This window comes from Hypanus sabinus, unplaced genomic scaffold (genome assembly GCF_030144855.1).
Source record: "Hypanus sabinus isolate sHypSab1 unplaced genomic scaffold, sHypSab1.hap1 scaffold_547, whole genome shotgun sequence".
Taxonomy (NCBI): domain Eukaryota; kingdom Metazoa; phylum Chordata; class Chondrichthyes; order Myliobatiformes; family Dasyatidae; genus Hypanus; species Hypanus sabinus.
Window position 1 is genome coordinate 130,321 of NW_026781408.1, and position 26,329 is coordinate 156,649.

General features: G+C 44.8%; 2 protein-coding genes across 15 annotated transcripts in view; one reads left to right on the forward strand and one right to left on the reverse strand.

Annotated features, from left to right (window-relative positions):
- LOC132389357 (gastrula zinc finger protein XlCGF26.1-like) overlaps positions 1–26,329 on the forward strand; it is a 58,818-nt gene that overhangs the window by 5,834 nt on the left and 26,655 nt on the right. Inside the window, exons 1-3 of one of the 2 annotated variants that reach the window (XM_059961871.1) lie at positions 1,062–3,800; positions 6,734–7,818; positions 11,407–11,410. In XM_059961871.1, the coding sequence (XP_059817854.1) occupies positions 7,121–7,818; positions 11,407–11,410 (702 nt within the window). In that variant the 5' untranslated portion in view covers positions 1,062–3,800; positions 6,734–7,120. Of the gene's footprint in view, positions 1–1,061; positions 3,801–6,733; positions 7,819–11,406; positions 11,411–26,329 lie in introns of those variants that run through there. The other variant, XR_009510507.1, reaches the window with a different exon arrangement.
- The window catches only part of LOC132389355 (zinc finger protein 229-like), a 45,899-nt gene continuing 19,768 nt past the window's right edge, over positions 199–26,329 (reverse strand). For 3 of the 13 annotated variants that reach the window (XM_059961869.1, XM_059961870.1, XM_059961868.1), the window contains one exon: positions 23,481–26,328. In XM_059961869.1, coding sequence (XP_059817852.1) covers positions 24,552–25,928 — 1,377 coding nt within the window. In that variant the 5' untranslated portion in view covers positions 25,929–26,328 and the 3' untranslated portion in view covers positions 23,481–24,551. Of the gene's footprint in view, positions 1,063–14,113; positions 16,788–22,130; positions 22,985–23,480; position 26,329 lie in introns of those variants that run through there. The other 10 variants (XR_009510506.1, XR_009510498.1, XR_009510501.1 and 7 more) reach the window with 9 other exon arrangements.

Below are 26,329 nucleotides of genomic sequence, written 5' to 3' on the forward strand. Positions count from 1 at the left end.
GGTGGAGTGGGCAGCGTGGTGTTTGTCTCGATTCGGGTCACAACACCAGAATTGCCAGCGGGATCCACACACAGTGTATTAGTCAACAGAAAACCTCTCGTCCCTGCAGTCTTTGTCTCCTGGTAAACTCAACACCCTGACAGTGTGGACCATAGATACCCCTTCCTCTCAGAGTCAGGGAATCACTCAGACAGCTGATCGCTGAGAGGAATTATATTTATTGGTCATTAAAGTTCGCCCAGATTCGTTTGGACGGATTTGATGTGGAGTTCGGGGTGTCACAGTGACAGGGCCGGACGGCCGAACTCTTTCCGTTGTCCAAACATCCTTCCAGGTGAGGCGACACTTCACCTTTGAATCTTCCGGGGTCGCCCGTTGTGTCCGCTGCTCCCGATGCGGCCGCCTCTACACTGTTGACACCGGCTCCTCTGCAGTTGTGTCGGGAAGGAACGTTTTTAACGGGTGTCGATATTTTTCTTCCCTTTTGTGCGGGCGGGAGGGGTGGGTTTTGGGGGTTGATGATCGGGATGCCGTCCTTTTGATGCGGGGGGTGGGGAGGGAGTTTCATTTTTTTTTTCTCTGAACGACTAACGTTTTCTTTGTTTCGTGGTTCTCGGAAAAGGAAAAAAACTCAGTGTTATTTATGAATTCCTGCTTTGATAATAAATTAATCTTTCAACCATCCACTCCGAGCGGGACTTCCCGGTGTCCAGACATTTCAATTCCGATTCCCATTCCCGTTCCGACGTGTCATCCCATCCCTTGCCAAGATGAGGCCACCCTCAGGGTGCGGGATCAGCAACTTGTATTCCGTCTGGGTGCCCCCACCCACCCTGATGGCATGAATATCGATTTCCCCTTCCGGTGAACAAATTTACCTCATACCCCTCCCTCCCACTCCCTCTCATCCCCTCTGTCTTTGTACGTCCTCTCACCTGCTTATCACTTCACTCTGGGTCCACTGCTCCATCCCTTTCTCAATATATTGAAGTGTACCTGTGAGTGTCGATACTCAAAATATCCTCACACGTCTGGTGTTACATGGTTCGACCTTCATACATCCTGTTTAGTGTTTAAATATATAAAAAGTTAAAGAAGCTAGAATCTTTACATAAATTATTATCGCAACTAAACGAATAGAAAATATTGTATTTTGGAAGTGACAAATGTTAATGGGAGGAGAGCAACCATTTAGGAGGTTTGGAAATGCATTTCATCTCGTTCATTGTCTCACTAAGTTACTCTTTTTCCTATCAACACAAAGAGAAAAAGAGCCTCTTTTCAATCAACTACAGTTGGTGGAGCGAGGCCAAGGAGTTAATCAGCTACTAATGATATGAAATGACGTAAAACTAGCTTGTAGCCTAGAATTTTTTTTCCATTTGGCTTCCAAAACAAAACTAAATTTATCCAGGTGTAGAAGAGGATTTTGGATGATTAGCTTGTGTATTTTTCTTTCATTATTTTCGACTCTTAAACATGGGTTTCGATGTTCATTCCGTGCTTAATATAGCTCCTTCCTGGAATCCAATGGTATCCATTGGAAAGAGCGGAAAAATGCTTGCATTTGTGTACAGGTATTTCCCAACTTCATTGGACAACGGGACGAGCGAGAAGGAATTTCACAAATACCTAAATAAAAAACAGTCACAGCTCCAGGCTTTCACCAAAAACAATCAAATATCCTAATGTTATTAGTGGTATTTCTCCCCACCAGCCAACACCCCCGCTTCTGTAAAATTCGCTCTATTTAATATGCGGGGTTGTTAAATTCCGCACTTGTTTATATTGACTTTTTTACAGAGGTGTCAGAGCGGCGCTGCTGTGAGCTCTGGTAGCACTGCACCCCTGAATGTATGAGATAGTACAGTGTTAAATGCAAAACCCTGAGCAGTGTCGATGGTCAGAGGGATCTTAGACTCCAAGTTCATCACTCCCTGAAAGAGACTGCACAGATTGATCGGGTCGATAAGAAGGCAAATGGCATGGTTGTCTTTATTAGTTGAAGCACTGAGTTCAAAAGTCATGAAGTTGTGTTGCAGCTTTGTAAAACTTGTTAGCTCACATCTGGAGTGTTTCATACTGTTCTGGTCGCCCCCATTCTCGGAAGGATGTCCGGGCTTTGGAGAGGGCGCAGAAGAGGTTTACCAGGATACTCCCTGGATTAGAGGGCATGAGCTAATTCAAGAGGCTGGACAAACTTGTGTTGTTTTCTCCAGGCTGGGGTGAGACTGGATGGACGTTTACAAGATTACGAGAGGAATAGGTAGAGTGGACAGAGGGTATGTTTTTTCCTGGGGGTTTGAAATGTCTGACACATTTAAGGTGAGAGGAGATGTGAGGGGCAAGTTTGTTTATTTCCACAGAGTGCTAGGAAGCTGTAAACTATGCCTGGGATGTTAGACCCCACCAGTCACGTGATCCCATTTGCCCCTCCCATTTAACCATAGATGTAACAATCTCTTTGTGCATGTTCTCAATCTCCAGGTGGGTGGTCACGCATCCTCCATGTTGTGTTGGGGAAATCTGATGTTGGCCACTGAGTCCCGTTAACTTCCTCCCAACTGGCCTCGTTTCCTGAGGCTCCTCACATTTGACCTGGAGCTTTATGGGTGTTGTGTCTTCTCCCGGACTGGCGTGGGTGAGAAAGGAGAACGTCCCAGGTTGTGGGGATCTTTGATTTCACTGCCTGCTTTACCGAGAGACTGGGAAGTCTCGGGGTGAGAATGTTTCCTGTGATGTGCTGATCTGGACACAAGGACACACATGCAACCTCTGCCAAGGCTCGAACTAGCAACCTTCAGATCTCTAGATGAACGCCTTAACCACTTGGCCACGCGCCAACACATGTGATAGTAGAACACTAAAGAAAGCACAATGTTTCCCTTTAAATTATCCTGGTACCAATTTGTTTGTTATTCCTGGAAATGTGTTCAGTACAGTTGTTGCTAACAAGGTGTACATAAGTAATCTCAGGAATGATCGGCTTTATGTATGAGGAGCATTTGATGGTTCTGGACCTGTGCTCAATGGAGTTCAGAGGGATGGTGGGGGTGGTGGAGGGATGTATGGTTAAGTAAACCGACTGAATGTTGAAAAGCCTGGATACAGTGGACATGGAGTGGATGTTTCCATTAGACAGCGAGTCTGTGATCTGACAGCACTGTCTCAGAGTAAAGATGCTTCTCTTTAAAACTGAGATGAGAAAAAATAAATTGGCCTTAAGGTGTCTGATCTGTGGAATTTGTTGCCACAGAGGTTGGTTGAGGCTCCAATTTGGATATATTTGTGACAGATTAATATATTCATGATTGCTGAGTAGCTTCAGGTTTACAGGAGGAAGACAGGGATATGGTGTTGGAATAAAAATCAGCCGTGGTTGAATGATGGGCAGACCAGATGTATCGAATCACCTAATTCTGTCTTATGTCTTACCATGACTGAATGATGGCTCCTTCTTATCCCATATCGTTCTGTGAGATGTGAGGGACAATAAAAGATTGTTCACTGAGATCGTTAAATCTGCCTTCAGTGTTTAAATTTCAGTGAGTTTTGTTCTTAGTAACATTAAGCAGAAAAGTTTAGTTCTCCTTTTCATTATTAATGTGCTTCATTGTCTCTCTGGTTAAAGTTAGACCTGTGGTGAGAGATTTATTGGAAGAAAAACACCAACTGGAGGCAAACCACGACTGAAGACGAGGGAACAGCAACAAGTGTACCAGCCCGAGGACTGAGAGCACCGACTGGAGAGAAACCAATCTGACTCGGAGATTCCAGTGATTCAGTCAGGAGAATGTTTGGTGAGTCTCGTTTACTCAAACACTGGTCCTTTAGATATTACATACCTGTACAAAGGAAGGTAGGTAATAGTGGGGAGTGAGACTGAATGTGCCCAGAAGAACCAGTTATGCCTCTGTCAGACCCAGTTGCAATCAGTCCCGGTCTGGTAATGTGCTTCCAGCAGCCCAGCCCTTTGAAACCACTCCCATTCCCTCACAGTGGTCACTCAGTTCAAGATCTTACATCCTCTGATGCAGCTTTTGGTCAGTTCTGAGTGGGGAGAGGGAAAGAGAGGGGAGTGTTTATACTGACTGTCTTTCAAAAACAGTAATTGTTTGAACTTGCTGCAATCTCTCTACCCATACCCTGTACTTTCTCAACCAAATTATTGACATAGATGACAAGTAGCAATGGGTGTAACCCCAGGGAACGTCACTAAGCATGGAACTCGAGTCTAAGAAACAGTCTCTCACCATCACCCTCTGATTCCTACCACCCAGCCATTCCCAGGCTCTGGGGCTCTGTAACAAACTCAATGTTAACAGGGAGATTAGTCAGTGATTAAGATGATGAGAGAATTGTGGCCTCCTGAAAGGACATGCGAGCTGAGCTGTCTGATTCATTGGACCAGATCCACCCTCGTTGACAACGTAATTTACCCCTTGCCCATCCACCCACGTCATATCACTCACAGTACCCCAACCACCCTCCGTCCCGCCAGTGGCCCCACACCCTTCTGACTATTCATCCCACACCGACACATAGACAGGCCCCCTTCACCCACGTCCACCCTCCCAGCTTGGGGAACCACAACAAACTGATCCCGCGATCCCGACACAGTGCAAAACTAAAACCAGGGATGTAAGACTGGAGAGCCCGGAGCCTCCAGCTGTCCGGCTCGGTCCCGGCCCTTTGCCACTTGCAACCGGCCCTGGATTTACACAAACCCGAGATTAACCCCTTCCTCACCGCCACCTGAACAGGAGAAACACCCGCATCAGCTGGGGTTGAGCTGCAGTTGGTTCCGGTATGTGTTAAAGCTCCCCGCTGTCGGATATGGAGACCAGAATCGTACGCGGTAAAACCATATAACAATTACAGCATGGAAACAGGCCGTCTCGGCCCTTCTAGCCTGTGCCGAACGCTTACTCTCACCTCATTCCACTTACCTGCACTCACCCCATAACCCTCCATTCCTTTCCTGTACATATACCTATACAATTTTTTTTTAAATGACAAAATCAAACCTGTCTCTACCACTTCCACTGGAAGCTCGTTCCACACAGTTACCACTCTCTGAGTAAAGAAGTTACCCCTCGTGTTGCCCCCTAATCTTTTGCCCCTTAACTCTCAACTCATGTCCTCTTATTTGAATCTCCCCTACTCTCAATGGAAAAAACCTGTCCACGTCAACTCTGTCTATCCCCTCATAATTTTAAATACCTCTATCAAGTCCCCCCACAACCTTCTATGCTCCAAATAATGAAGACCTAACTTGTTCAACCTTTCTCTGTAACTTGGGTGCTGAAACCCAGGTAACATTCTGGTAAATCTCCTCTGTACTCTATTGACATCTTTCCTATAATTTCGTGACCAGAACTGTATACAAAACTCCAAAATCTGGCCTCGCTAATGCCTTCTACAATTTTAACATCACATCCCAACTCCAATACTCAATGCTCTGATTTATAAAGGCCAGCATACCAAAAGCTTTCTTCACCACATGAGATTCCACCTTCAGGGAAATATGCACCATTATTCCTAGATTTCCTCACACTGTCTACAAGCTTTCTCTATTTGTGAACTAACCACTTCTCTCCTAGTCTCTTCAATTTGATTCCCATCCCCCAACCATTCTAGTTTAAAGTCTCCCCAGTAGCCTTCACAGATCTCCCGCCAGGATATTAATCCCCCTAGGTTTCAAGTGTAACCCGTCATTTTTGTACAGATTACTCCTGCCCCAAAAGAGGTCCCAATGATCAAGAAACTTGAATCCCTGCCCCCTGCTCCAATCCCTCAGCCACGCATTTATCCTCCACCTCATTCCATTACTACTGTCACTGCCGCGTGGCACAGTCAGTAATCCCGAGATTACTCCAGCCCTCCCTTCTTGCTCCCTCTCTCCCTCACTCTCAATTCTCCCTCACCCCTTCCTTGTCATCACAAGGATGTTGCCAGATCTGGAGGACTTGGGTTATAAGGAGAGATTGAACAGGCCAGGACTTCATTCCTTGGAATGTGGAAGATTGAGGGGAGATTTGATGGAGGTATACTACAATTATGAGGGTTAGAGATAGGGTAAAAGCAAGCTGGCTTTTACCACTGAGATGGGGTGTGACTATAACCAGAGGCCATGGGTTAAGGGTGAAAGGTGAAACATTCAGGGGAACATGAGGGGAAACTTCTGCCGGGTGAGATTCCAAAGAGATCACCAGCTCGAAACCCAGCACGGATGGAATGCGTGCAGGGGAGCCGGCTGGATTCGAACTCGGGACCTTTCATCCTGAAGTCTGGCATTGATGCCACTATGCCACCAGCCAGGTCAGGAGATATTGACATGGCATTGAAACTGTGGCACTTTATATTAACATTACATAAAGGGAAACCCCAGCTGCACGTCAACAAAGGCTATTTACGTGAGAGGGTTTATTTACCGTGGGGCCAGACACCCTTTCAGCTCAGTGGGAAGAGGGACTAATTCAAATGGACAGAGTCAAACAGAGCCAAGTCACAGATTGGAGATGGCATAAGTGTCCCACTCTTATAGACCATCAGAGAGTTTGAGGGTCGTTCCAGATACCAGTACTGTGCCCAGTTAGAAGGTGATTTCTCTCTCCAACTTGTGTTGAGCTTCACTGTAACAGTGTGATATTGGATCACACCTTGGCAACTCAAGTGATCTCATCTCAAATGTTGTCCTTCACCACTGATGGATTTTTAAATCTTTTCACAGGTTAAAATCGACCAGGAATTTGTCTATGGGAATTCAAACTCAACACACCAGTTGTGCTGTCTCTGTCTAGATATTTAAGGAGCAAGAGATTCAATCAGCCATCCTTCCTGCTCAGACTTTGCGGAGGGATTCACTCGGTCATCTGATCAATTGACACGTCCATCATTTTACACGGGAGAGACCATTCACCTGCTCAGACTGTGGGAATGGATTCACTCGGTAATCTCAACTGAAGCTACACACTGGGGAAGTCCATTCATCTATTCTGTGAGTGGGAAGGGGTTCAGTCGGTCTTCCCACCTGTGGACACACCAGTCAGTTCACACGGGGCAGAGGCTGGTCATCTGCTGAATTTGTGGGGAAGGATTCACTCGGTCATCTGATCTAATGGCTCACCAGCGAGTTCACACCGGGCAGCGGCTGTTCGCCTGCTCAGACTGTGGGAAGGGATTCACTTGCTCATCTAAACTGAAGGTACATCAGCGAGTTCACACTGGGGAGAGGCCATTCACCTGCTCAGACTGTGGGAAGGGATTCACTTGCTCATCCACACTAAAGGCACACCAGCGAGTACACACAGGGGTGTGGCCGTTCACCTGCTCAGAATGTGGGAAGGGATTCAGTCAGTCATCTGATCTACAAAAACACCAGCGAGTTCACACTGGGGAGAGGCCGTTCATCTGCTCAGACTGTGGGAAGGGATTCAGTCATTCATCCACCCTACACAGTCACCAACGAGTTCACACTGGGGAGAGGCCATTCACCTGCTCAGATTGTGGGAAAGGATTCAGTCATTCATCCACCTTACAGAGACACCAGCGAGTTCACACTGGGGAAAAGCCATTCACCTGCTCAGAATGTGGGAGGGGATTCACTCAGTCATCTGATCTACAAAACCACCAGCGAGTTCACACTGGGGAGCGGCCATTCACCTGCTCAGTCTGTGGGAAGGGATTCACACAGTCGTCCAAACTATTGGCACACCAGTCAGTTCACACTGGGGAGCGGCCGTTCACCTGCTCAGACTGTGGGAAGGGATTCACGCTGTCATCTAATCTACTGAGACACCAGCGAGTTCACACTGGGTAGAGGCCGATCACCTGCTCAGTCTTTGGGAAGAGATTCTCTCGGCCATCTCCACCAAATGTGCATGATTGTCAAGTCAAATTTGAGTTTCAGGAAGGTATCAAGGAAGAGCAAGAATTCACTCGCAGAGAGGACGGAACCTTCTGCCTGAGGGCGGTTTCTGCCCAGAACATTTGGGCGGACCCCGCAGCGTCACAGTGGCAGTCCGAGAGCAGCGTCACAGTGGCAGTCCGAGAGCAGCGTCACAACCCGCGGTAAGATGCCGAACTTTAAATAATTGTTGATACTGTTTCAGGGAAAAGAACACTGCTGTCACTGCGTTTGGTTTAACTCCGCCATCGGGATCATCGCATGCAGGCACTTCTTGAAAATGGCGCAAGGCTTAAGAAGTGCTTGCGAACCTTCGAGAGAGTTCACCCAGTTTGGAATCATAACGGTCCAGTAGAGAAACGGAGGTGCACGTCCAAAATTGTCTCCGAAGTCCGAGAGGCAGCCAGTTTTTCACCTAATCCTAATGCTGATGCTACTGCTACTGCCACTGCCTTATGACTATCCTTGACTAGACTAATGACTGACATGACTGATTATTTATGACTACTGACTAATAACTAAGAACTATGAAATGCCACACTTGTGAAAATAAAAATAAAAAATGGAAAAGAAGGAAAGTTGTTTGGTCATTGAATGGAATCCGGTTAAAACCTTCGGGTATTCAGTCCCGTTCGAGTGTGGAAGCTGCACATGTGCAAAGGGAGCAGTGAAAATACTGCTTGACAAAACTGTTTGACTCGGAAACTGGAGGACCAGGAAACAGAAATCTGTGAGCTTTGAGCTGGGACAGCAAGAGCAATAAACTGTAGTCCTGAAAAAGGAAGGAAGGAGAAAGGAGGATGCTGAAATACTAACACCAACGGCGTTGGGCTTTTCCTCTAATTTTCCCACGCCAGCCATCAGACTGAAACCGACGGCCCTTCCCAAGTTTCCTGGCAGCAGACGTGATTTTCACAGGTGGAGAAAGGACTGGGAAGCACTCCAGAGGCAGGGAGAGCCGACCGGTGCAAGAGAGGTGAAAAAGATTCAACTGCTGGACAGTCTTGACCACAAAGTCAGAAGAGACCTTCGCCTCAAAACTTATAAAACTGCAGATGTCATCTTTCGTGTTCTAGAAAACCGCTATGGAAATCGAGCGTGGAAATCGGAAATGGATAGTATTGGTGCAGCATGCGAGCCAAAATGCGGGGGTTGCGGCTGCGGAAACTGCCAGCCGGGCGGCAAAGGAATGACTCTTGCTGAAGAGAGGGAACTTGTATACAAATTCATATACAAAAAAAAATCAAAGCAATAGTGATAAGGGAGAAAGAAAGGCATGAATATTGACTTCTCTAACTTCCGTTAATGCCCCTCCTCCCCTTCTTACCCCATCCCTGACATACTGAGTTGCCCATCATGCCACCTGTTCTCTATCTCCCTCTGGTGCTACCCTCCACCTTTCTTCCTCCCTAGGCCTCCTGTCCCATGATCCTTTCCCTTCTCCAGCTCTGTATCACTTTTGCCAATCACCTTTCCAGCTTTCAGCTTCACTCCACCCGCTCCGGTCCTCTCCTATCATTTCGCATTTCCCCCTCCCCCACCTGCTTTCAAATCTCTTAGTATCTTTCCTTTCTGTTAGTTCTGACGAAGGGTCTCAGCCAGAGACATTGACAGTGCTTCTCCCTATAGATGCTGCCTGGCCTGCTGTGTTCCACCAGCATTGTGTGTGTGTTTGAATTTCCAGCATCTGCAGATTTCCTCGTGTTTGCACAATACTTCACATTATGGATCATATATACAAAAAAGTAAAATCAAAGCAATAGTGATAAGCGTGGACGCTGAAAAGGCATTTGATTCGGTTAATTGGAAATTTCTTTACAGAGTTTTACATAGATTTGGTTTCCATAACAATTATTAAAACTATACAGGCACTATATGACAACCCTACTGCTAGGATTAAAATCAATGGATATTTAATCAAATAGTCTTACCCTAGAAAGGGTCACAAGACAGGGTTGTGAATGGTCAGCACTACTCCTCGCGTTATATCTGGAACCATTATCTCAATACATGAGACAAAATGGGGAATTACTAGTAAAGGGACAGAGCATAAATCGGCTTGTTACGTGGATGATATTTTGATCTCTTTACCTGATTGATGCAATCCTTTGAACAATATGGTCAATTATCAGGATAAAAGATCAACATAGATAAAACCCAATTACTTTCATATTACTACAGCCCAGCAAGAGAAATTGAAAGTAGATAACCCCGGGCATGGCAAACAGGGTCTTTCAAATATTTGGGCATCATTATGCCAAAAGATTAGGCAACATTATCAGAATGTAATTATCAGCCTTTATATAAAAAAAAACATTAAGGAATATATAGCAAGATGGAACCTGATTCCTTTCTTTTAGTTTCAGTTCAAGGAGTGAGTCTATTATAATGAATACACTGCCCAGACTGTTATAGCTCTTTCAGCCCCTACCAATAGAGATTAATCAAAATCAATTCAATGAAAGGAACAAGATGTTATCAAGGTATATTTGGCAAGGTAAAAGGCCTAGAGTTCATCTCAAAACTTCGCAATTAGCAAAGGAAAAAGGGTGGATGTGGCCTAACTTCTCTTAGAGGTTATTATTTTGCAGCACAGTTGAGAGCTGTGATATGCTGGAGCAACCCATCATATGACGCTCAATGGAAAAACATTGAGGAGCAGGTACTTCCCATCCCCATACAAGAAGTTTTGGCTGATAATAACTTGCAAAGGTACATAAATACTATTAATAATCCATGGGTGAAATTGACTCTTAAAATATGGAAAACTACTATAAAAGAATATAATCTCGAGGGAGATACTGCAATTCTTAAATGGTGTGCATATGACTCGGATTTTACACCAAATAAATTGGATGCTAGATTTAAGGACTGGACAGCTAATGGAATAACAGTTCTTTGCAACATAATGAAAGAAGGAACACTGTTCAGCTTTGAAATGCTGAAAGAGAAACATTTAGAAAAACAAGATTTTTATCAGTATATATAGATGCGACAGTATGTTAATAGGATGCTTAAAATTGTAACCAAGGCAAGTACGTGCATGTTAGAGCTGTTTAGAAAAGCATATAATTCAGATAGCGGTAGTAGAATTATTTCAAGCATGAATAAGGATTTGTCAAATCTTAAAATACATTTGATTTCATACATTAAAACAAAATGGGGGAAGGAAGGAGGGATAATTATATGTGAGGAAGAATGGACAACAATATGGAGGTATCAATGGAAGTGTACCAGTTCACAGAAATGGAGGGAGTTCGGACGGAAAAACTTGATAAGATATTTTATTACACCCTCTTAGGTATCCCATTATGATAGTAACCTCGCGGTTTGCTAGAGAAACTGTGGAAATCGAAATGCAAATCATTATTATATTTTTTGTGACTGCCCTGTTATCATAGACTATTGGAGGGGGATACACAATGCCCGACATGACATCTTTAAATGTGAAATACCTTTGGGGAGTAAGACCATATATTTTGGATATATACCTCAAGAATGGTTGCAAAAATATAAATATTTAATGAATATATGGTTGGCGGCTGGTAAAAAGACTGTTACTAGGAAATGGTTATCACAGGAGAGCCCAAGGTTAAATGCATGGATGGAAATTACAATGGACATTTACAAAATGGAGAAGATAATCATAATCTGGAACAATTTGCTTCATACTGGGAAAAATGGTTTAACTACATAATGCCTCATAGGCCCGATTTTATTCTGAAAAATCATTTAATATGTTGTTAAAAAAAATCACTCCCTGCTTGTACATAGTTTCTTTTCGTTTTGCTTGTTTTTTTTTCTTTCACTCTTTTCTATAAGTGTATACCTCAGATATATTCAATGCTGAGATTTGTGACATATATGATTATATGATATATATCTACAATGTCTGAAATACAACTTCTGGAAATGTTTCTTTGACGATGAACTTCAATAAAAAACAACAAGAAAAACAGATAAAACTTTTAAGTATATATTTTCATCAAAAATGAACAGGATTCAGCACTCCATGTGTGTATATGCAATCGTGATAAGAGATACAGACCAGAACACGTACATGTGAGGCCAACTCAGAACAATAAATCATCACTCTGGAAGAAAACATTAACCAGTGGAATGAGTATGACCCTCCATGCGAGACATCCCAACGATCTGAGTAGACTAGATGGTGACAAGGAAGCCTTGAGCACCGGAGTGAGAGTTGGTGACTCTCCCCAAAAAACAAAGGGGTTCCTTGCAGAAATAAAGGACGCTTGACAAAAGGGGGAAAACATCAAAAAATACATGAAATATTAACAAACGAGGCAGTTAGTGCAGAAAATGCCAGAGAAAGCAGACACAACCCAACGCACTCCAGGATCCTGCAGCAGTTTAACTCAATCTGATTACTCACAAAGGTACAAACAAATGGCAAATATCATTCACCAAAATCTTGCTTTAAAATACAAACTCATGAATGCCCATCACTTCACAAAGGTACCATAAATTCAAGCCCGATACAGTTTTAGTGTCAAAATCTTACATATTATATGATAATCAATACATTATTTCAGATAGGACAATCCATAATAACCATCCAGCTATAATATTACGGGATAACCAAACACGATCAACTCCCCCAGCAGATTAAACCATTCCCAACACATACATGTTCCTCAACCAGTGGAGCACCTCACCACAGTCATTGTTTGTGCCATCAGTCAGACAACCAAATTATATTCTCTGTCAATCAGCTTCCAAATGTTGCTACTCTGTCATTCGTTGCCACGCCCCGCTGCTGCTTCCCTTCTCATCATACGTTCAGAATCCAAAGCCCCACTGTCTGCCCTGTGTAGACTTCCCTCGGGTTTCTGACCCTGCTTCGTTGAACATCCGACAGGTGGTTCCCCATTCTGCTTTCAGTCTTTAAAGGACAGGGGTGTTTTCAACAAATTTTAGAAGCAGGGAAAATGACCCATAATACGGAAATGAGTCGTGAATAAGGAGGTTAACTAGCAAAGTCATTCTTCATCAGTCCAGAGATGAGAGGGGCGAAGAACATGTTGGAGAGAACTGCAGTCAGCTCGTCTTCTTCAGTCTGCAGATAACTCAAGGGGAACCTCTTCCCCCAGAAAGTGGTGACTGCAACCCATTTCGCAGGGAGAACGAGAGGGGAACAACAGGGGAGGATTTAAAAGGAGAGTCGTGGAACAGAATCAGTGGTAGGGTTTAGCAGGCCTGAGTTGACTCTCTGCTGTACACTAGCATTGTTATAAATTCAACAGATTCCGAAGACTTACTAATGAGGCCGACATTATGCAGGTGTTCCAAACTATAAGTGCACAGAAACGGAGAAAGTGCGCAGTTGAGAGAATTCGGCCTTTTCTCCTTGGAGCGACTGAGGATAAGAGGTGACCTGATAGAGGTGTACAAGATGATGAGAGGCATTGATCTTGTAGATAGTCAGCGGCTTTTCCTCAGGGCTACAATGGCTGCCACGGGTTTAATGTGCTTGGGAGCAGGTACAGAGGAGATGTCAGGGGTAAGTTTTATACTCAAGAGTGGTGGGTGTGTGGAATGGGCTGCCGGCAATGGTGGTGGAGGCGGCTACGATAGGGTCTTTTAAGAGACTACTGGATAGGTACATGGAACTTAGAAAAATAGAGGGCTATGGGTAACCCTCGTAAATTCTAATGTCGGGACATGCTCAGCACAACTTTGTGGGCCGAAGGGCCTGTATTATGCTGTAGGTTTTCTATGTTTCTTTTTTTCCTTTACCCCACTTTTGTGGAATCAACAAACAGAGAGGACTGGTTTAAGGTGAGAGAGGATTGATTTAATAGGGATCCCAGGGGAAAATTATTAATCCACTCTCCCTTCCGTTTCATTGTTTAACTAACACGATGAGTGCACTCTCAGGTTGGAGGAGCAACACCTCATATTACTTCCGGGTAGCATGAGCATCGATATCTTTAACTTCTATCTCCACCTTTTCATTTCATCAACCCACACGCCAGTCTCTTCCATTATGTCTCCTCACTTCTCTCTTCTCCACGGCGGATCGTCTCCCTCTGGTTCCCCTTTACTTTCTTCCCCATTGTCGGCTCTCCTCTCCTATCAGATTCCTCCTTTTCAGTCCTTTGCATTTTCCACCAACCACCTCACAGCGTCTCACTTCATCTCCCACCTCCCCCACCCACTCACCTTCACTCTTATCTGGCTTCACCTATCACCTACCAGCTTGGACTCTTTCCACTCCCCACACCATCTTATTCCGGCTTCTCCGCACTTCCAGTCCTGATGAAGGGTCTCGGCAGGAAATCTCTGCTTTGCTCTATCCCCTCTATAGAAGCTACCGGACCTCCTGACTTCCTCCAACATTTTGTTTATGTGACTCTGCATCTCCAAAATCTGCAGAATCTCATCGGGACAGAGTGCAGAATGCAGAGACTACATCGGGTCTCACTGATGTCGAGGAGGCCACACCTGGAAAACTGGAAACAGTAGATGACCCCAACAGTCACGATGCTGAAAAGTTGCCTCAAATGGAAGGACTGTTTGGGAACCTGACTCGTGGTGAGGAAAGTGTTCTCGGGCAGGTCTGGCACTTCATCCACTTGCAGTTGGCTTCCAGTCCACTTGACAATCGCTGTAAACCTCTCCCTTTTGTGGACAACACTACCACTTGGTGGTGATTTGCCACAATAACAGGACCCCCCCCCCCCCGATTTGTGGACTCCATTGTCACCAGGTGGCGCTCTGCCGCAATAACACTGAGAGACAGAAATGTAACGCTGCAGCCTGCTGAAATATTTATTCAAGATTCAGAGTTGTTTAATTCCATTTCCAGCAGGCATGTGTAAACGAGGTCGAAATAATTATTACTCCGGCTCCAATACAACACAAAAACACAATAGTAACAACATATATCCACAGCTTATATACTGTGCACGGATTGATTGTATGTTCATAAAGTGACGCTCGGCATAGGATGCCTGCATATAAGATGACAGACAGGAAATGATAAAGTAGAGGTGTTTGGTGTTGTGGAAGGGTGGGTTAGAGGGTAGAGATATTTATCAGCATTACTGGTTGGGAAAAGTATCTGTCCCGGAGGCTGGTAATCCTGGTGAGGATGCTGAGCATCTCCCCACCAATGAGAGTGAGATGAATCGTCCATCAGTGGGATGGGTGGAGCTAGATTATGAAAATTAGGTTGGTCCTTGATCTCAAGAGAGGGAATTTGGAAAATACTAATGAGGTGCTTTTAGAATAGCTTGTAATTGTGCCCTCTTGAAAAAAGTTAATTCTGGAATGGGTGTTGTCCAAAGAACCAAATTTGATTAGGGTGCTTATGGTAAAGGAACCATGTGGACATTGTGATCGTAACATGTTGCAATTCACCCTGCACTTTGAGAGGGGAAAGGTACAACAAGATGCATCTTTATTAGTAGGGCGAGGGGAACTACGGAGGCACGAGAGAAGAGCTTACCAAAGTTGATTGGAAGGGGACACTAGCAGGGATGATGGCAGAATTGCAATGGCTGGAGATGTTCAACTTGACAGCCTCAGGGTTGAAGAGAAACACATCATATTCCACCTGCAGATCTCCAACATGAAGGCATGAATATCGGTTTCTCCTTCCAGTAAAAAAAATACTGCCCACCTTTCCTTCTACATACCCCCGAGTAACGTAACTTTACACATTCTGACCACTGATATCTGGGACTTCCATATTCCTGCCAGTGTCTTCTACAGATAAGAGTGATGTACGATACTTATTCAGTTCATCAGCCATCATCTTTCACCCTCACCCCATTAATACCTCTCCAGCATCATTTTCCATTGGTTTGATATTCGCTTCTGTCTCTCTTTTACACTATATATGCCTGAAGAAAAAATAGCATCCTCTTTAATATTACTGGCTAGCTCACCTAAGTATTCCATCTTTTCCTTCTTAATGATTTTAGTTGCATTCTGTTTGCTTTTAAAAGCTTCCCAATCCTCCAACTTATAGTAATTTTTGTTCTGTGCCCTCTCTTTGTTTTATATGTTGTCTTCGGTTTCTCTTATCAGCCACGGTTTTGTCACCTTACCTTTAGAATACCACTTCCACTCTGTGACTTCTGAATTGCTTCTAGAAATTCCAGCCATTGTTGCTCTGTTTCATGTTCTTTTTAAATCAATTTTGTCAATTTTTCTCTCATGCCTCTCTAATTCTCTTTATTCCACATCGACTTTAGTTTCTCCTTCTCTAATATCGGGGTGAATTTGATCAGATTAAGAACACTTGCCCCTGAGTGTTCTTTGGACTCAAGTGACCTAATTAATTCCGGTTCATTACTACACCCAATCCAGAATAGCTGATCCCCAAGTGGGCTCAATCACGAGCTGCTCTAAAAAGCATCTTGTCGGCATTCTAGGAATTCCTCCTCTTCCAACCAACACCATCCTGATTTTCCTAATCACCTGCATGACAATCCCCATGACTATTGTAACATTGCCCGTTTGGCACTCATTTTCCATCTCTCATTGTAATTTGTGGACCACATATTTACTACTGTTTTGGGGTCACTATAAAATTCCCATCAGGAATGTTTTGTACATTTGCTGTTCCTTAATACTACCCACAGATTCTACACTGCCCAACGCTATGCCACCTCTTATCTAATGATTTTATTTAATATTTCACCAACAGAGTCACACAACCCCACGACCAGCTTGTTATTTCACTAAACATATAAATATCTGGGAAACAAGGGGACTTGCAGGTGCAAGAAATCGAGAGAAATTCACACAAAGTGCTGGAGAAGCTCAGCAGGTCAGGCAGCATCTGTGGATGGGAATCAACATTTCGGGCCAATACCCTTCTTTGGGACTCTTGATACCCACGTATCTGGGAAATCAACAAGCAAAGACAACAGAAAGTAGTGCAATATTGAGAAAACCTGTGACAAAATTTATTTCAAGGCTTTAAAAAACTGCGGAACAGAGCTCAATAATCAACAAATACAACAAAGGCAATAAACACTTCCATCATTACCGACATTGACTTTTTTAAATGAAAATATCTTAGTCCCATTACGATCATAAAATTTACAAAGATAAGTAAGAACAGAAATGACAAGTTTAGAAAAGACTATTTACACTCAAACCCACCGGGATTAACACTTCCTTGGACAGAAGGAGGAAGAAGAATAACGCACATGAGAAAAAAAACGACCACAAGACACAGGAGCAGAATCGGCCATTTGGCCCTTCGAGTCTGCTCCACCATTTCATCATGAGCTGATCCAATCTGCCCTTTAGTCCCATTCCCCCACCTTCTCACCATAACCTTTGATGTCCTGACTACTCAGATACCTATCAATCTCTGCCTTAAACACACCCAATGACTTGGCCTCCACTGCTGCCCGTGTCAAAAAAATGCCACAGATTCACCACCCTCTGACTAAAAAAAATTCTCCACATCTCTGTTCTGCATGGGCGCCCTGCAAACCTTGAGTCATGCCCTTTTGTACTAGGCTCCCCCAGTCACTCTTGAAATTGCATTCAGCAATGGGGATGGACTAATATCCAGCTTGCAGCTTATTGGATCTTTCTCCCCAATGTGAACCCAGTCGTGTGTTACAAGGTTAGATTATTGAGTGAATCCCTTCCCATATTCACAGCAGGTGAACGGCCTCTCCCCAGTGGAACACAATGATGCAGCATTCGTGAAGACGGTTGAGAGAATCTCTTCGCAAAGTCTGAGTAGACGATCATCATCTAACCGGTGTGAACTTGCTGGTGTTTTAATAGACGAGATAATCGTGTGAATGCCTTCCCACATTCAGAGGTCGACGGCCTCTCCCCAGTGGAACTCACTGGTGTGCCAGTAGATCAGATAACTGAGTGAATCCCTTCTCACAATCTGAGCAGGTGAAATCCCTCTCTGCAGTGTAAACTGACTGGTGAGTCACTAGGTGAGATGATGTGGTGAATCCCTTCCCACAGTCTGAACAGGTGAACGGCCGGTCCCCAGTGTGAACTAACTGGTGTACTTGTAGGCTACCTAACTGTGTGAATCCCTTCCCACAGTCTGAATAGGTGAACAGCCTCTCCCCACTGTGAACTCACTGGTGTCCCTATAAGTTGAATGATCGAGTGAATCCATCCCCACAGTCTGAGCAGGTGAACAGCTTCTCCCCAGTGTGAACTTGCTGGTGTCTCTGTAGGTTAGATGACTGAGCAAATCCCTTCCCACAGACAGAGCAGGTGAAATCCCTCTCTGCAGTGTGAACTGACTGGTGAGTCACTAGGTGAGATGATGTGGTGAATCTCTTCCCACAGTCTGAGCCACACAACCCCATCAGTTCCATTATCCAAGTCATTGACAAACTATGTAAGAAGTTCCGGTCCGAATACTGACCCCTGAAGACCACTAATCACTGCTGGCCAACCAGAAAAGGCCCCTTTTATTCCCACTCGCTGCCTCTTGGCTGTCAGCCATTCCTCTATCCATGCCAGTATTACTTCGGATTTTTATCCTGTTAAGCAGTTTCATGTGTGACACCTTATCAGATGCTTTCTGAAAATCCAAGTAAATGATATCCACTGCCTCTCGTTTGTCCATCCTGCTTATGACTTCCTCGAAGACTTGTCAGGCAAGATTTCCCTGTACAGAACCTATGCTGGCTTTGTCATTATATCATTAGTCTCCTAGTACCCCAGAACCTCATCTGTTATCATGACTCCACACTTTCCCAGCCACTGAGGTTAGGCTAACTGGACTATAATTTGCTTTACTTTGCCTTCCTCCCTTCTCAAAGAGTGGATTGACATGTGCAATCTTCCTGTCCTCCGGGACCATGCCAGAATCAAGTGATTCTTGACGTGTCATGACCAATGCATCTGTAATCTCTCCAGCAACCTCTCTCAGGACTCTGGGATGTAGTCCATCTGGTCCAGGTGACTTATCCACTTTAAGAACCTGAGTTTGCCTCAAACGTTTTCCTTTGTAATAGCAATGGCACTCACTCCTGTTCCCTGACACTCATGGATCTCTGGCACACTGGTGGTGTCTTCCACAGACAAGACGGATGCAAAGTACCTATCAAGTTCATCTACCATCTCTTCCCCATTTGTACCCCATGAGCATCATTTTCCAGTGGTCCAATATCAACTCTCGCCTCCCTTTCGTATATTTTATAACTGGTTGATATTATTGTATAGTTTGCTGTCTTATTTCACCTTTCCCCTTATAGCTTTTATTTTAAATTTGCCTGCTGTTGGATGTTAAAAGCTACCCAGTTATCCAACCTACTACTCACTTTTGCTACCTTATATGCTTTTGTACAGTCTTTCACTTCCTTTGTCAGTACTACGTCTGTGGGACATATCTATCCTGTACATTATGAACTAATCCCAGAAACGTCAGCCATTTCTGCTCTGGCGTCATCTCCACCAGCATCCACCTGAGGAATCACCTCTCTCATGCCTCTGAAATTCCCTGTCATTCCCCTGCGATACAATGCATCTGACCTGTGCTTCTCCCTCACAAATTGCAGTAGGACTTCAATCATATTATGATCACTGCCTTCTAATGGTTCCTTTACATTAACCTGCCTAATAAGATCTGGGTTATTACACAACACCCAATGTAAGATAGCAGTTCCCCGAGTAGGCTCAACCATCAGCTGCTCTAAAAAGCCATTTCGTTAGCATTCAATACATCTCCTCTTTTGCGATCTCACGCCAATCTGACTTTCCCAATCCTCCTGCAGAGTGAAGTCACCCACTACAGTTGTGTCATTAAATTTATTACATAAAAGCCAAACATTCAGCAGTACCTGGGGCAGAAGTGAGGATACATGCTTTTACTAAGGAGAGAAGGGGTTTTTGAAGCGGAAAGGCCTGAAGGTAGATAAGACACCGCAGAGTTCAGAAAGAGGTGGCTGAAGAGATTGTGAAGGCATTAGAGTCATAAAACACTACAACACAGGAAAATGCCATTCGGCCAGTCTAGTCCGTGCTAAAGCATTAATCTTCCGAGTTCCAACAAATTCCACCTAGACCATCGCCCTCCATATGCTTCTCATCCAAACTTCTCTAAAAGATTACAATCGTCCCTGCCACTTGCTCTGGCAGCTCGGGGCACACTCTCCCCGCCTCTGAATGAAGAAGTTCCCCCTTAGTTTTCTCTTCAAGTGATGAGTAATGATCTATCACAAATCACTAGATTTTGGAACGGTTCTGGTGGACCAGAAATTTGCAAATGTCACTCCACAATTTAAGAGGAAAATTATTGGACAGTTATTATTGTTGGACAGTTATTATTATTGGACAGTCTGACCTTAGTGGTCAGGAAGATGTTAGAGTGTACTAAGAGTGTGTTTTTTGGGTACTGTAATTGGGGAAACATGATGAAGTAGGCCAAAGTCAGCCGGATTCCTTCAAGGAAATCTTGACTGACAAATCTCTTGGAATACTTTGCGGAAATAACAGGCAAGGTAGATAAAGCAGAGGCAGTGTATGTTGTTTGCTTGGATTTTCAGATGATCTTCAACAAGGTACCCCATGCAAGGCTTATTGAGAAAGTAAGGAGGCATGGGATCCAAGGGCACATTGCTTTGTGCATCCAGAACTGGCTTGCTCACAGAAGACAAAGAGTGGTTGTATACTGGTCATATTCTGCATGGAGGTCGGTGACCAGTGGTCTGCCTCAGGGATCGGTTCTGGGACCCCTACCCTTCGTGACTTTAATAAATGACCTGGATGAGGAAGTGGAGGTACGGGTTAGTAAATTTGCTGATGACACAAAGGTTGGGTTAGGTTGCAGGGGGATATTGATAGTCTGCAAACCTGGGCTGAGAAGCGGCAAATGGACTTCAACCCAAAGAAGTGTGATGTGGTTCATTTGCTTCGGTCAAATATGATAGAATATAGTAATAATTGTAAGCCTCTTGGCAGTGTGGAGGAACAGAGGGATCTTGGGGACGGAGTCCACAGGACACTCAAAGCTGCTATGTAGGTTGACTCTGTGGTTAAGAAGCCATACTGTGCGTTGGCCTTAATCATCCGCAGGCTTGAGTTTAAAAGCCGAGATGTAATGTTGCAGCTATATAGGACTTTGGTCAGACCCCACTTGGAGTACTGTGCTCAGTCCTGGTCGCCAAATTACAGGAAGGATGTGGAAGCCATGGAAAGGGTGCTGAGGAGATTTACGAGGATGTTGTTTGGATAGGGATAGGTTGAGTGAACTCAGTCTTTTCTCCTTGGAGTGATGGAGGATAAGAGGTGTCCTGATAAAGGTGTCCATGAAAATGAGAGACATTGATCGTGTGGATAGTTAGAGGCTTTTTCCCAGGGCTGAAAGTGCTAGCACGAGAGGGCATAGTTTGAAGATGCTTGGAAGTAGGTACGGAGGAGATGTCAGGGGTATGTTTTTTTTACATAGAGAGTGGTAAGTGTTTGGAATGGGCTGCCGGCAATGGTGGTGGAGGCGGACACGATAGGGTCTTTTAAGAGACTCCTGGATAGGTACACGGAGCTTAGAAAAATAGAGAACTGTAGGTAACCCTTGGCATTTCTAGAGCAAGGACATGTTCGGCATCGCTTTGTGAGCCAAAGGGCCTGTAACGTGCCGCAGGTTTTCTATGTTTCTAAGGTGCTGCACGTGAGGCTGCTTAACAGGATCACAGCTCATGGAATTACAGGGAAGAAACTTGTGCTGACAAGGGAGAAAGTGTCAGAATAATGTGGGCAATTCTGTTTTGCTGTCGGTAACTAATGCTGTTCTGTAGGGGTCAGTATTGAGACCGCATCGTTTCATGTTAAATCTGAATGATATGGATGACGGAATTGATACCTTGGTGACGAACATTGCAGTTGATACAAAGATAGGTACGGGACAGATAGTTTAGAGCAAAGCGGGAGTCTGCAGAAGGACTTCGATAGGCCTGGAGAATGCCAGCAAAGTAGCAGTTGAAATACAGTGTATGCAAGTCATGTACATTTGGTAGAAGTAATTGGGCGTAGAAAAAAAATAAATGGGAGAAACTTGGAAAAAATTAGAGGTTCATAAGTGCTTGTGAGTCCTTGAGCAAGAGGCCCTAAAGGTTTGCTTGCAAATTGAGTTGATTAAAGATGACAACTGCAATGTTAGCATTAGAAGAGCAGGGATGCGATACTATAGCTTTATAACGCATTGGGCAGATCACTGTTGGTGTATTGTGAGCAGATTCCGACCTGTACTTACGACTTGTTATCTGAGCAAAAGATGTGTTCGTATTGGAGTGGGTCCGGAGAAGTTTCAAAGAATGATTCCAGGACGACCAAGAGTGGATGACCTGGATGAGGAAGTACGTGGGAAGGGATTCACTCAGTCATCCAACCTACAGAAATTTATCAATATCCACTGCTGCTGATTTCCACACACAAATAAATCAAAAGGGATATGCCCAATCAAATAGATAATTAATCGATCAATAGCCCCCAAAACAACACGGCCCAGCCAGACACATAACAAGTGACTTTACATCTCACAACAGTGGATTCTGTAATGAAACCCATGATTAATGTTGTTGTCCCTCTGAAATCATAAGAAACGCACATTAAGGTGCATTTAAATGCGAGCGCATCCCCACAGGTGACGTCGCACAGACCCCCCTCGAACCTGACGTCACGCATGGGCTTCCCACACCGGGATCTGCCCTTACGTGCACAGCGTCTTACGTCATCCATGCGCTGGTGAGCTCGGGCTTTATCATTTTAATAGCTGGGCTAATAATCACATGACCAGCCCTCCCCCACCGCTATCAACAGAGGATTCAGGGGCTGCACTATTCCCATTGGTGCAAAGCGATGTCAATCACTTGTTACCACCAGTCGCAGAGTTGGACAAGTCCAGAGGGCGTTACCCCTGCTGAGTTCGCCTCCCGCTCCGGCCTCAAACTCCACATCACAGTGGAGTAAATGTCCGTTTTTTGATTTATTTCCATTTCCCTCCAAGAGAAGTTGGGGCGTTTGTGAAGCGTCACCTGCGGCCGGAGTCTGATGTGTCACCGAGAGGTAGGAGGAGACCGCTCGGCCCGTCGGTTTGATGCCAGCTCCCTGGGGAAGGAGAGGAGGGATTTTATTGAAAGGAAATAGATCGTGTGAGAGGGGGCGGACAAGATGTTTGTCCCGGTGGAAATCTGTGAAAATGTCTGAGCCCACGGTGGTGGCGAGCATAGGGATTCATATTGGGGGGGAAACACCGGCACACTGTTGACCTGCAAGTGGGGCCAATGACAGGGTTGGGAGCTGAATGGTTGGGGCAACACGGGGCTGCAGAAGATGAACAGTTTTTGCACAGAGGATTAACAAAGTGGTTAGAGAGTATTTGTTATAGAGAGTGCAATGAAGTTTCAACAGACTGATCCCTGAAATGGTTAGGTCATCATATGAAGAAAGATCAAATGTGATAACAATTTCATTTGGAGAATCGAGGACTGGGAGGTGAGCACATTGAAATGCACGTCATTACCGGTTGAACCAGGGATCCCAGTCTCTGAAAAATGGGGTGGATGCCTATATTTTATAATAAAACCCCTATTGTTTTACCTTTACCTTCTCTCCCATTTGTGTGCTTGCCCTTGTCCTTCACAGCCCCTTACCTGCTTAAGATTCATCCATTAGCATCAGTCAGCAATTCATTCTTTTTGGCTTTTCCTAATCCCTTAGGGGTTGGCGCTTCTAGAAATTTATAAATGTCCATTGCTGGTGATTTCCACAACAAATAAATCAAAAGGGATTTCCCCAATCAAATGATAATTCTTCGATCAATAGCTCGCAAATTTGTTCATATCCCAGACGCAGGCCCCAAATTTGTTACGAACCATAATGCTTTAGAAACAAGCCAGCAGCAATAGATTACATCTGGAGTTTGGTTTTGATGTTAAATCTGTCTTTATTGGAATCTACTTGTAATATTGCAACTTAAACAAGATAAACAGAAGTTAACAGTGTTAAGTTTATAAATGTGTATAAGTATAACTCCCAAACTATTGAGCTCAGGGGAAACAAGGCTTGCAGTCTTGAGATGCTAAAGTATGAAAGTTCAGTTCAACCACAGAATAGGCGATGAGGGAGAGAGATTTGTAATCCAGGGTAAATGGTGAGAGAAGGCAAATATGTCAAATTCCTCAGGTTCCACGGTGGTAAAACAAGAGAACAGTCGCTGTAGATTTTATCCGTCATCGCTCCAAATCCACATACAAATTATCACCAAAAGTGACTTGTCACAAGGTGTATCATCTTCAAGTGAACTACCACATCACAGCCAGGCAAGGGTTAACACATAAGTGGTTTCCACAGGACATCCCAAATCAGATCCACTCCTATGGATCAAACAAGGTGACAAACACACATTCAATGTACATGGATCAATAATTAACCCACCCTTGTGGGCATAGGAAACTTCTAAACAGTGACTCTTGGCCACTAGTTCCCTGGTTTCGATCCTTCCATTTTCCCTCCTTCGTCTCCGTCTGACTCTGAGTGTCTGTGTTCTCGGTTAAAACTAAACAAGCTGCGAGCGATGTAAACAAGCTGCAAGTCAGACTGATTCACCTTCTTAATCTCTCTCTCTTAAAATGACAGTCCACAGCAAAGGAAACCCAGGGATTCATAACAATGGCTACTTCCCATTGTGAACTGACTGGTGTGCCAGTAGGTTTGATGACCGAGTGAATCCCTTCCCACAGAATGAGCAGGTGAACGGCTTCTCCCCGGTGTGAACTCGCTGGTGGACCAGTAGGTTGGATGACTGAGTGAATCCCTTCCCACAGACTGAGCAGGTGAATGGCCTCTCCCCAGTGTGAACTCGCTGGTGGACCAGTAGGTTGGATGACTGAGTGAATCCCTTCCCACAGACTGAACAGGTATATGGCTTCTCCCCAGTGTGAAATTGCTGGTGTGCCAGTAGTTGGGATGACCGAGTGAAACTCTTCCCACAGTCTGAGCAGGTGAACGGCTTCTCCCCAGTGTGAACTCTCTGATGACTCTGTAGGATGGATGGATCAGTGAATCTCTTCCCACAGACTGGGCAGGTGAATGGCTTCTCTCTAGTGTGAACTCTCTGATGACTCTGTAGGTTGGATGACTGAGCGAATCCCTTCCCACAGACTGAGCAGGTGAATGGCTTCTCCCCAGTGTGAACTCTCTGATGACTCTGTAGGTTGGATGACTGAGCGAATCCCTTCCCACAGACTGAGCAGGTGAATGGCTTTTCCCCAGTGTGAACTCTCTGATGACTCTGTAGGTTGGATGACTGAGAGAATCCCTTCCCACAGTCTGAGCAGGTGAACGGCTTCTCCTCAGTGTGAGCTGACTGGTGTACCAGCAGTTGGGATGACCGAGTGAATCCTTTCCCACATTCTGAGCAGGTGAACGGCCTCTCTCCAGTGTGAACTCGCTGATGACTCTGTAGGTTGGATAACAGAGTGAATCCCTTCCCACAGACTGAGAAGGTGAATGGCTTCTCCCCAGTGTGAACTCTCTGATGACTCTGTAGGTTGGATGACCGAGTGAATCCCTTCCCACAGACTGAGCAGGTGAATGGCTTTTGCCCAGTGTGAACTCTCTGATGACACTGTAGGTTGGATGACTGAGTGAATCCCTTCCCACAGACTGAGCAGGTGTATGGCTTCTCCCCAGTGTGAACTCGCTGATGTACCAGTAGGTTGGATGACTGAGTAAATCCTTTCCCACAGTCTGAGCAGGTGAACGGCTTCTCCCCAGTGTGAACTGACTGGTGTACCAGTAGTTGGGATGACCGAGTGAAACTCTTCCCACAGTCAGAGCAGGTGAATGGCTTCTCCCCAGTGTGAACTCTCTGATGACTCTGTAGGTTGGATGACCGAGTGAATTCCTTTCCACAGACTGAGCAGGTGAACAGCTTCTCCCCAGTGTGAACTCGCTGATGTCTCTGTAGTTTGGATGACTGAGTGAATCCCTTCCTGCAGACTGTGCAGGTGAATGACCGCCCCTTGGTGTGAACACGCTGGTGTGCCATTAGGACAGATGACCGAGAGAATCCCTTCCCTTAAATTCAGCAGATGACCAGCCTCTGCCCAGTGTGATCTGACTGGTGTGTCCACAGGTGGGATGCCCGACAGAATCCTTTCTCACACACACAACAGATGAATGGCCTTGCCCTGTGTGAACTTGCTGATATACCTTCAGTTGAAATGACTGAGTGAATCCATTCCTAAGCAGGTGAATGGCCTTTCTCCTGTGTAAAATGACGGGCTTGCTGGTTGGTCAGATGACCGAGTGAATCCCTTCGCACAGTCTGAGCAAGAAGGATGGTCGATTGAATCCCTTGCTCCACTTCTTAAATATCTAGAAAGAGACAACAAAACTGGCGTGTCGTGTGTGAGATTCCTGGAGACAAATTCCTTCCCGTTTTTAACC